The sequence below is a fragment of the Pinus tabuliformis genome, chromosome 9 (assembly GCF_031772625.1).
Source record: "Pinus tabuliformis cultivar Carrire ecotype Pingquan chromosome 9, CPIR1, whole genome shotgun sequence".
Taxonomy (NCBI): Eukaryota; Viridiplantae; Streptophyta; class Pinopsida; order Pinales; family Pinaceae; genus Pinus; species Pinus tabuliformis.
This window is the reverse complement of record NC_142307.1, coordinates 1,980,563,819-1,980,576,436: the sequence shown is the minus strand read 5'-3', so window position 1 is coordinate 1,980,576,436 and position 12,618 is coordinate 1,980,563,819. Positions and strand designations below refer to the sequence as shown.

The 12,618-nt window shown below is 35.6% G+C and overlaps 1 protein-coding gene across 1 annotated transcript in view; it reads right to left on the bottom strand.

The window, feature by feature from the left end:
* LOC149156948 (cytochrome P450 85A1-like) overlaps nucleotides 1-12,285 on the bottom strand; it is a 47,673-nt gene extending 35,388 nt beyond the window's left edge. The window contains exon 1 of the mRNA XM_089445435.1: nucleotides 12,112-12,285. Within this exon, the coding sequence (XP_089301561.1) occupies nucleotides 12,112-12,270 (159 nt within the window). The 5' untranslated portion in view covers nucleotides 12,271-12,285. The remainder of the gene's footprint in view (nucleotides 1-12,111) is intronic.
* Between the last annotated feature and the right edge of the window lie 333 nt (nucleotides 12,286-12,618).

Below are 12,618 nucleotides of genomic sequence, written 5' to 3'. Positions count from 1 at the left end.
CAAAAGTTACAATGTCTGTCAGTCTTCTTCCATTTGTTTTTATTGGTCTTGTCATATTGCTGAAATGATCTTTCATCTTGAGGCTGAGTTGGTTTAGGACCATTCCTTTGAGGATAAGACTTCTTAGGATTCTTTGAATTTGGTTGCTGCTGGGCGGCTAACGCTTTCGAGGAAGAGTTTCCAAGATTAAGAAGACCAAGGTGTAAGAGTTTTTCTTGTTCTCTTATTAAGGAATCACAAAAGGAGTCAAAGGAAGGGGGCTTGTAGTCTTTGCCTTGACAAATGAAAGCTTCCCTGGTAGAATGGAAAGTGGAAACAAATACAGAGTAGGCTGGTCCCAACTTAGTAAGGATGGAATAAATAAGGTTACCATCTTCTTTCTTAACTTTAACACCTTCCAAGAGATATCTAAGGGTCTTGAATTTGGACAAGAAATCTTCAATGCAAGAAAAATTATTAGGATCCAAAGTAAGCAACTCATTCTCAAGTTGATGGGCTCTAATTTCATTTTTAATCCCAAAAACTTTAGCAAGTTTTTCTAATGCTTCATGAGGAGTTTCAATTTCTGCAATGTGGAATCTAAGATCAGGAGAAACAGACATTCCTATCAAACCACGTGCTTGATCTTGTCGATTTTCCCATTTTTCGGCCTTGTCTTCATCTTTGGGTTTCTTCTCTTGGTCTGTGGCTATTCTGAAGAGACCTTTACTTCTAAGTAAATCTCATGTAGGCTACCCATTGGAAGTAGTTAGTGCTGTCAAGAATGACTTGGCATGGACTTTCCATTTTTTGAAAAACAACTGAAGCTGAAGATGCTGAAAGTAAGTGGTCCAATGGATAGATCTCGAAAAAATAGGCGGTTTTAAAAAAAACGGCTCTGAAAAAGGCTTCCGGATGAAGAAGTTATGGCTTTTTGAAAAAAAAATTGTTGACGTTGCCGGCAAAGTGCGCGAATGTGCGGGAATGAAAAAATCCGCCCCCACAAAATGGAGACTTGAACCCAAGACCTCTACTCTCTTAAAAGGTCTTTGAACCAATTGATCTATACAAAATATTTGAGAGAGAGAGAGAGAGAGAGAGAGAGAGGGGGGGGGCCTCGATTTGCGTGCTTGCCTTGGGAAGACTCTTTTCCCCTACAAAACACAAAACACAAAACCCAACACGAATATCCAAAGAAAAACGAACCTTACGGCTCGAAGTTAGCTTTAGCCAAAAAACTAGAAATTTTAAAAAAAATCTCAAAGTTAGCTTTTAGCCGAAAAACTAAATATTTTTCTCAATGTTTCTGATTTTCCGAGATCACACTAAGGTGCAGGGAAAAGAGCATACGCATGAGAAAAATCCTTTCTTTCTGTTTCTGATTTGCCCAGATCGCACAGAGTCGCAGGGCAAAGAGCATACGCAGAAATGAAAGGTATAGATCCGGAAAAAAAAGGCTAAATAAACCGAAACCGAAATAAGCAGAGAGAAAATGACAGTAAACTGCAAAAAAAACACTGTATACCTCCCGATCTGAAAAATGACGCAGCTAGGGCTACCGGAAACCTTTTCGCGTGAAACGAAAGGGGTTCCTCACTGAAACAGATGCTCCGAACGCAACAGAGCAGTCCTCTCGGCCCGAAAGCAGTCAGAAACAGCAGATCTAGGAAACGACAACCGCATGCAGTTCTACCGGCTTCAGATTTGGATCACCAACGGACGCGGCCCTCAAATAGCTCTGATACCATGTAGGAATTTACAGGGTAAGTTCCTCAGAAAGAATACCAAGAGGACACCGCTCACAACCAGATCTCAAATCAATACACCAGTATTTTTGACGTGGTTAAAACCCTCAGAGTGCAAGGAGGGAAACAGTCCACGGCCTGTCCCAACGTGGGTACAGACAATTTATTAATCAAAGAATGAAAATTTACATAAGCTTCTCTCATGCACGGATTACCCGAACAATGACCCTCCATGCGCTTTAAATAGAACTCATGGACCAATCGGGTGTCAAGCCACGGATCAAGTGTCGGTAATACCGAGGTGAGAGTGAACCGTCGGATCACTACATATCGTGACCGTCGGATTGTAAGTTACAAAATGTACAACGGTAAAGAAACACACTTTACCTAACTCTAACCTAACTCTATACTAGACCAAGTTGAACTTAACTATATCCTATGTGTCGGAATATCCTAACAAAATGCTCGGCAGAGCATGACTGTAATGTCTTTTGTTCGTTGAATATGAATGTGTAATGAAAACATGCGCAACAGCGCAAGTGAATTATTTTTGTAGTTGCATATGAAATGCAATAGAATCAGCAAGTGAATGTAAGAGATTTTTACAACAGTAAATGTAAGTTTTATTTTTACACACAGTAGTGTAAAATTTCCAGAAGAGACAGACTAATTTTTTTTGGTATGGAACTGGAAGTTCTTGGTGAATCCCTTTGTTAAGAGAAAGATCCTTTTGTAACAAGCAGTATTTATTAATGAATAGAAATCTTTTATGTGTGTGAAAGACTGTTCTTCTTCCACAAACAAATTTTTGATCCTGTGGTTAAAACATAGCATTTTCTCTGTTCTGTTCAAGTTATTTTGTTTTGGAATTAAACAGAAAATTCCCAACATACAGGAACCCTCCGTGAGTTTACTGCCCAGAGGGAAAATAACGCAAGTTCTGTTACAGCAGATGCATGGTCAAAACCACTACAAGAAGTTACGGTTGAAAAAAATCAAAGAAATGGAGGACGAGCAAAGGCAAGACTCGTTGCGTAAATCACAATATGAAGGTTTTGATAGCAGAATTTTCTGGCATATGAAATCCCAAAAGTTCCAGTACGACCAAGAGCTGTCCACTTCCCTGTTTCATAGTCAATTGAATTTGAGGCAATGGCAAAGTCTAGTTATGCAAGAGCAATGCAGCGTGCTGCACCTGTTTCATCATCAACATGAGATACAATTTTCGATCACTAATGGTATCGAACTCCCACTTCAGCAGTATCTCCTCCGGCTAATTCAGAGAAGTCCAGTAATGTGACACATGAAGGTACACTTGGTATACCCATCACTATACAAAACAGGGAGAGCTCATATGAGTCGAGACAAATTGACCGAAGGCAACAGGCTGATCCCTCTAGAGAACCAGAAACTTGCTGCTTTATTTGGATCATCTTCTGCAAAAGCTGACAAGAGAGTTTCAATGGCTAAACCAGTTGATAAGGAGTAATTTTGTGCAGTCGGGGAAGAACCAGACAGTAACCAAAGTTTCTTCTCATATGATGGATACAACCATATCTCAACGTATATTTTTCTTAACATTTTAATGCACCCGTTGATCAAAACAAGCAAAACCTCAAGAGTCTTGCAAGCAATACAGGGTGAATATACATAATGAATAAAAGCTGCCGAGAGGATTCGACGGAACCAGCGTATATTTTTTTTAACATTTTAATGCACCCGTTGATCAAAACAAGCAAAACCTCGGGAGTCTTGCAAGCAATGCAGGGCGAAAATACATAATGAAGAAAAACCGCCGAGAGGATTCAACGGAACAATGTTTGGCTTGACTTGAAATTCTGGGGAAGCTTGCCAATGTCGGTCTAGGAAAATTGGTCGATGAGTTTTTTTGCTGTTTAGTGGAGTGTTAGGGTAAAATTGGTAGATTGAATGCTGTAGACCTATTATGAGGAGAACGCATGTTTTTGTTATTTCCGTGCTATTTGGGGACTGTGGGCAGAGAATTTAACTTGAGTTTAGCTGAGAAGATATTCATCACTTATAGCAGAAAACTGTTTATTAGAACATTATAGCAGAAAACTGTTTACTAGAACATTAGAGAGATGCACAAGAATGAAATCAAATTTCATTGATCAGACTGTTTGGACAACCAGTTCATTATATAGGCACACATAGACAGCGTCTAAGATAATCTAAGTCTAATCATCAACTCACAACACAAACTACGAAGACACAACTCCTGACAAATAGACTCAAACACTGACTACTCAACTCTATCTAGACATATCATTTCTACATTATTCCAACATTGTTGGATATCAAGGAGAGTCGTGCAACCAGTAGCAAGATGAGCAAAAATGCAAGAAAAAAAATTAAAAAAACCTCATAAAAAACAGTGGCAGAATAAAAATTAGCATGCTCTGACACCATGTTAAGTAACACAGATAAACTTATAATACTTTATTATATTACATATAAATATATATGAGTGTTGGATTATTTGTAAAACTTATTGAATACTTTATTATATTACATATAAATATATGAGTGTTGGAGTCATTTTTAAAATCTCTTGAATACTTTATTATATTACATATAAATATATGAGTGTTGGATACATCTTTAAAATCTCTGGACTTTTTTGGACTCTTCAAGATGATTCACCTTCCACATCATAACTCTTAGTGAATTAAGTTTCCAATCTCTAAAATAATTAAGAATATTATTAAGAATCCAAAATAAACACTCCATAAATACGTGAACTTCAAACTTTACTTTTGTATTTCCTCGGAGGGATATCTAGGAAGGCATGAGATGACGGGATACCAAGGGTTCCTAAGGAGAAGTGTTTGTTTTTTTAATGGAGATAATATAGAAGAAATTATAAATATTATGGAAAGCTGGTAGCAAATTACTAGATAATTTAAAGTATTTAGGGTATTCTTTACAAAAAGTTTGTAGTGTATCAGTTTCAAAATCTTTGTTGCAATATTGATCTTCCTAGCCTTTTTACGTTGTCAAAATTACAGTGAGCTCGGGAGGCTTCTCTCCAAGCTCTTTGAGCATATGAATAAAATCTTAAATCAAACTAAATAATTCGTTTCTTTAGATCCGATAGGCCAAAATTTGGTTTCAGTGAACATTAACCACCATCATCATCATCATAAAATGATTTCTAAATAATTATTAATATTTTATCATTATTTATTTTAAAAATTTATCTAAAACAATTTAAAAATATATAAATAAAATAAAATTAATAACTTATTTTCAATTAATTTAGATGTATTAAATTAACTTCGAAATATCGAATCAATCAAATGAAATAAACCAAAAATAAAACTATATATATACTAATAATTTTGATCAATGGCTAAAAATTAAGTTAAAAATTTTCTATTACATATATAATTGGTAAAAACTGGTGGTTTCTTCCATAAAGTATAAGTATAACTGGTAAAAACTGGTGGTTTCTTGCATAAAGTAAATGTATAATTGGCAAAAGTAAATGTATAATTGGCAAAAGCTTAGAGGTGGTTTCTTGCATTAAGTTTGAAAAAGTAAGGTTATAACCTGTGTGCATGGAGAAATACCTTCCTGAAAAAGAAAAAGCTTTAGAGATGAGGAGATCCCTCGTCAAATATGATCACTGGCTCAAACATTGGCACTATTGCAACTGGATGATCAAAGGAATTGAAAAATTATTAAGTGGATTGAAAAAATTAAAATCTATGCTTTATTTTCTTTTATTTTAATAACAAGTCTTGTGAAAAGGGGAGAGTTAAAAGTGGATGTTGATTTATAAATGTTTTAGAAAACCAAGAGAATAGGTTAATGGGTGAAAAATAATTATTTTTTATTAAAAGGTTATAAGTTTTCGAAGTTTTAATTTAAGAACACTCAAGTTAATATTAACTACATGATGGAATACAAATTTCATCCTTTTTCGGATCAATATTTGTTTTTTAGAATTTTTTTTTTTTTAGCTATTTCATTTTTTTTTTATCACTATCTTTCTTTTAAATGCATTTTTAACAAGATATTAGTTCAAAACTTCTTAAATTTAATGACTAGAGTATGTATACCTTTATAAATTTTAGCAAAATTATCAAATAAAAACAAGTAGCTTGTTTTATAAATAGAAAGTCTTATACACCAATTTGATATTAACTTAAATGGTAAAACAGACTAAAAATCAATACTTATTCTAATAATTATTTATTTAAGGTTTCATAATGAGGATGATGGTTAACATCCATTAAGACCAAACTTTTCATATTAATTATTTTTATATATCGATCTAAATAAACTCTTTTAATCAATTTTACTAAAGAATAATAATCAATTCTAATTTTAACAAAATAATTTAGAATTATATATTACTTTTTCAATATTAATATTTAAAATTTTATTTTAAAATATGAATCCCACTACACTCTTTTATCAATTTTGTGAATTTCAATACAAGTGCTTCACTCCTCAAATATTTTGTTGTTACTTTATACTATGAAAGTATCATGCCAAAGCACATATAGGTTATAAATTATAATATAAGTAGACAGAAGTGTGCACATGTCTCAAGTCTCCCCTTCTCTGTCTTTTTTTTCTTGATATCTATATTCTGATCCGATACCACCCACTGTTCTATGAATTCATAGATTACATTTTCGCTCCATCTACTGGAACCAAAAATCAGTGGGTTACAACTTTTCCAAATTTCCCAAAAAATCACGAGAGTGAGCAATCTCCTGCTTTTACTCTGAGTACTCCACCATTTTAAGCACTCCTCAATTGTGTTAAACTGAATGAATGGAATCTGCATCTTGTTGGTGAAGTGTTTCCAAATATTAACAGATCTATGGCAGTGTAAGAATAAGTGTTCATTGTCCTCAAAATTTTGCCTGCACAGATAGCATATCCCAGGACCATGGTGGTTCTTCTTTTGTAAGTTTGCCCATGTAAGATTCTTGTTCTGCCACGTTAGCCAAAGAAAGATTACAATTTTTATTGGAATATTAATTTTCCAAAAGCTGTGAAACTAACAGTATTCTACATTCTGAATTTCCTTCATGCATATTTTGAGATAGCAGTCTGCCACCTCAATTTCTCCTGTAATCTTCTTTTTTCCAGCCCATGTAATATAATCCCCTTTGCTGTCAAAACATATCCCTGCCTCCTTTAATGTTTTAATAAGTTGAAGCCAATCCAGTTTATACTGATCAGCAAGATTCAGTTGGGAGGAGTCAAGCCAAATTGGAATGTTACCATTCCAGTCACTGATCAGCTGACTAAGGACATAAATGCCTCTTCTGTTCAGGTGTTGTATCAATTCCACTGTCCCAGGTGGATCCTCACCAGCTCCTATAATGCAGTCTTTTCCCAACATAATTCTGTTACCTAATCCAAAGAACCATGAGATATTTTGGAAGAGAATATTCTTGACCCTTCTAAAGCTGTTCCAAATCTGTGAGCCTCCTTTTTTCCCAATTGCTCCTTGTCTGAACCAAAAGGAAAATTCCTTATTCTTCATGTACTTAGATCGGATCAGCTTCCCCATATGCCTTTGTTGTTGATGCCTCTCCATAATGATTTTAAAATAATAGCCCATCCAAAAAGATTTAAGTTTAGAACACCCCAACCTCCCAAAATTTTGGGTCTAGTGATCTTTTCCAGCTTCACTAAATGATATTTGTGGTTCCTTCCTGCACCGGACCATATATAACATGCCATTACTCGATTCAGAAGATTAATAATCATTTGAGGAATGTGAAACAAGTGTGCCTAGTAAATCCCCAGTTGAGTAAGAACTGATTGTGTGAGGATGATACGTCCTCCCATAGATAAAAATCTATGTTCCCATCCCTTAATCTTCAGATAGAATCTTTCCACCAACCACATCCAGTCTGCATTTTTGTAGCTTCCTGGTTTTAGACGATACCCCAAATATTTCAAACCCTTGTCTAGATTTTCTGCATTTACTCCAAAATAGTTCTGGATATATGTGATATCATCCTGATTACATGAGCCATAGAGAATAATAGACTTCTGTTCATTTTGAACAAGTCCCGTGGCTATCCCAAACTTCTTTATGATTAAGGAAAGTGAAAACCATTTGATCCTGTTTATCATACCCATCAACAGAATATCGTCAACAAAAAAGCTGTGAGAAACTGTGACACGACTGCTGATTTTCAATGCTTCAAATTCTCCAATGGACACAACTTTTTTAATTTTTAGACTTAATCCATCCATCGCCAGGATAAAAAGGAGAGGGGATAATGCACATCCTTGTCTAAGTCCTCTACCGGCAGCAAAGAATTTGGATGGGAATCCATTGATTATTACTGCATAGCGAACTGTTGACACACACCCCATGATCCATTCAGTCATATTTGAGTTTATTCCAATTTTAAACAACACCATTCTTAGGTATCCCCAATCTAAGCAATCATAAGCTTTTTTTAAATCTACCTTCATCACTGCAGCATTCATCTTTTTTGACTTAATATTGTGCATACATTCTTGTGCCACAGCCACTGCATCATGAATTATTCTATTATTTAAAAAGCCATATTGCTTAGGAGAGATGAATTTTGATAAAGAAACTTTCAATCTGTTGGCTATTATCTTAGAGATAATCTTATATGTTAGATTGCACAGTGATATTGGGTCATAATCAACAAAAGTTTCCACCTCTGACTTCTTTGGGATAAGGGAGATATATGTGGAGTTTTGCTGAGGATGTATGAAGCCTTTCGTCCTAGATTCCTCAACCATCTGTAGCAGGTCCTCTTGAAATATATCTATGAAATGAGCAAAAAACTCAGTTGTCCATCCATTTGGTCTCAGGCTTTTATCTCCTTTCATTGATTTAATAGCTTGTGCCAGTTATTCCTCCTTAACCTCCTTAAACAGATCTGCATTATCCTCATCATTAAACATTTTAGGATATTCTTCAATTTCCCACAGCTAAGCATCCACATCCTCCACTTCCACTCTACTATATTCTTTTTTAAAATATGAAACCGCTAGAGATGTAATATTTGACTGCTTGTTATAACTTATTCCTTCCCCATCCATTATTTGCCAAATTGTATTTTGTTTTCTTCTATGATTGGAAAAGCGGTGAAAGAACTTGGTATTTTTATCTCCTTCCTTGATCCATAATGCTCTGCTTTTCAATCTCCAGGTCGTCTCCCTAATTTGAAGGATTTTCTTTTTCCCTAGTTCTAGAGCATGAATTTTCTCCCTTACTATGGGAGGAAGAGAATGGGTAGTCATTTGGTTATGTAGGGTCTTTAATTCCTCCTCAATAGTAGCCAACTCCCTTCTCAGTTCCTCCTTCTTTTTCCTTTCCCATTTTTTAACCTCTACTTTAAGGAAACATAGCCTATTTATAAAGCTTTCAGAACTGGAAATGCCCTCCTCTGTATTTCTTCTTTCCTTCCAGAGTAATCGGATAAGGGAATCAAAATTTGAATCTTCTAGCCAAATTCTATTAAACTTGAAAGGCAAACCAAACCTTGTATCAGAGCTATGCCACAGAAGAGTGATTGGGCGATGGTCTGATACATAATTTTCAGAAATAAAATATCTAACATCCCCCATCTTCTCTATCATGTTTTCTTGGAAAAGAAATCTATCAAGTCTCTTAGCTATATATTTATTACCACTTCTTCCATTATCCCAAGTGGGAGCATTTTTGGGTGGGCAAACATCTATCAAGTTGTGAGATAGAATAATTTCTCTTAACTTTTGTGTCATTTTGTCTACCACCCTAGATTATCCCCACAGTTCTCCTATGCCTAAGGTATAATTGAGATCCCCTGCCAAAATCAGAGAGGGTGCATTTAGAATCCCTGATACCTCCATTGTATCCCAAAAACCTTCCCTCTCTTTGTAAGGGGCATATACATTGAGAATATGCGATCTTCCAGAGATACCTCTGATATAACCAATCAGGAATATACCCACCGAACAAGAAAATGCCTTCAATTTTTCCCATCTTGGGTCCCAGAAAACAGCAAGACCTCTAGATCTACCAGTGGCATCAGTTGCCACGATATACCATGATGGAAGCATCCTCCTAAAATAGTCAACTTTTTGGGCTGCAGAGTGCATTGATTCTTGGATGAGAATTATGTTGGATTTAGATGAAATGAAAAGATCTCTTAGAGCGAGGAATTTTGGATGGGCCCCCAAACCCCTTATATTCAATGATAGAATTGAATTCATTTGGGCCTATTGGAGGGAATGCACACTCTAAGTGCCTTAGGAGAGATGGGAGATGAAATAGGTATATCAATGAGAGACGACAAATTTGTCAAGGTAGTATGTGTTTGATGAGGACGACCTCTAAAGTGTCTGTTGCCTCTGTTGTTTTTCCGCCTCACAGTAATATTTCCTACAGATGTTGGGTTGATTATAGGAGACCCAGATCCCTTCGGCTTATGGATAGTAAGCGACTTGAGGTCAAGAGTTTTCCTTTGTAGAAGGAAATCAAGGTCGCTGTCTACAGAATTAATTGGTGAGGACACAGAGAAAATTGGGCAGGTGCGTTATCTTTATCTTTTGGTGAATTTGGTTGAGTAGCTGGAGAATGAAATCTACGGGCTTGTGTGTAGGTAGCATATGAGGTGGATGGGATATCTATCATAGTATGTTGCGACTGTATCAGCATCTGAGGAAAAACTGGAGATGAAAACATTTGGGGATGTTGTTGAATTGAGGCTTTTGTGATCCATATCAAGTTTACGAGAGATTTTTCGGTGTAAATCACATGATATTTCATTTGTCGATGTGTTTCGAACCAACCAGTGTGGTTCATCGTCAAGACAAGTTGAAAAGATAGATCAAGCTCTGCATGTTAAATAGACAGATCAGACCTCCAACGGCTATAATTCATGACCAGTAGCCGTTGGAGGTCTGATCTATCTATTTAACATGCAGAGCTTGATCTGTCTCTTCAACTTGTCCTGACGATGAACTACACTGGTTGGTTCGAAATGCGTCAACAAATGAAATATCATGTGATTTACGCCCAAAAATATCTTGTAAATTTGGGGATGTTCTCGAAATGATGAATCAACAACTATATGGGATCCTGACTACTCAGATGACGGAGAAGATGATTGGATTTGAATAGGAATAGAAGCAGATGCCCTTTTTATAAAACTGGGAGAAGGTTCAGAAAATATCTCGTTTGAGTGACTAGAATTACCTAAGCTCGAAGAATTTCCGGTATGTTTGTTGACATAACCGTGACGAGGCAGCACAAGGAGGAAGATGTGGGTGTGGTTTCTGCTTAAAGCTGTTAGAAGAGCAAGAGTTCTGGGTACACTAGTACAAGGGAAAAGGAACTAGTATGAAGGCAAAAGTTGTTGCTCTATGGGGTCTATTATGGTTTATTAAGTTTTTGGATATCCCTCAAGTACAAATTTTTGGGGATTCCAAATGTATGGTAGATCATCTTAATGGGAAGAACAACATCCAACAAGTTTCCCTACAAGGTTGGCTGAGACGTATAAAAAACATATGGAATTCCTTTCAGAATCCGTCCATCGAGCACATTAGCAGGGCACATAACAAGACCACGGATGAATTATCGAAGAAAGGATTAATAGTCGCAGAAGAAGGTATGTATATCACGATGAGAATGGGATCAGAGGAGACAGAAGTAGAAAATCTAAAGTTGCCAGGATAGACCACTGAAGAACTCACAAAAAAGCAGAACTTCAATGCAGATAAGTTCATATAAATTCTCTGTTCCTTTTTGTTTAAAGTTTTGTACAAATTTTGGTTCTAATTTTGTATAGAAAACATATGTGGAATGACTACTTTAAGGTTGTGATTTACAGATGCAAATGATCTGAATTGCATCTTAGTCTTATAAAATCTCTTAGTGAAATTCTGTGTTATATTGCAAATATGGCAGAGAGTATATAGTATCACAGATGTAATTATTAGATAACAATTTCGCTGTATGTAAGTTGAATATTTTCTCCCATATAGTCATGTTGTGAATACCACAGGGTTTATGAGGATGATATGTCCTTCGTAAATATGTACTATTTTTATCATAATATAAAACATAAAGTTTTTTCCTCCTGAAAAAAAAAATGCGCACATGTCATACAATCATAAATCTCAATGAAAAATAAATAGTTATAGATTTTGTAAACTCCTAATTACATCAATTCAATCATGTATCCTACGAAGAATCACATTTATTAAATTTAAACCTGGAATGCCTATTCTGAAGAATAAAAGGTACAGACTACCAAGCCTATCGACATAATTATTATTTTATAATTCTTTTATTGTATAATATATTTAATAACGATACAACTAAGAAAATCTCTATGCATCCATTAATATATAGTATTACCTGAAAGCTTTTGTAGTAAGTTGTGCCAGGGACATTCAATGGGACGCTGAAAACCCCCTTTATTACATCACAAAAATCGCGCTTCATGTTCTCCAGCTCCGGGCTCGCTGAAAGACTTAATATGTGACTAGCCATGAGCGAAATTATCATCTGCGCCATCCAAACCGAGTCGAATCCAGGCAATTATTATAAAAAATGCAATAGTCATTAGATAATAATTGAATGAAGGATCGAACTTTAGACCGCGTGATGACCTCTTTTGCTTCCTGCATGACATTTACATTTCTTCCTCCCCAACCTGACAAACTGGAAGTTATGATATTTTGTATTTTCAACAGAAGCTGGTCTAAATATTTTGGAAAAGTGGAAATAGAAAAGCATTTTATTTTAGAACGTCACACTTTCAAAGACAACAAAGAAAGTTATGCAGAGATTCTAGCAATTAGCTCTTGGGATAATCTATTTAGCAAGGAGTTTATCCAAGAGCATTTATTGTGAGGCTTCACT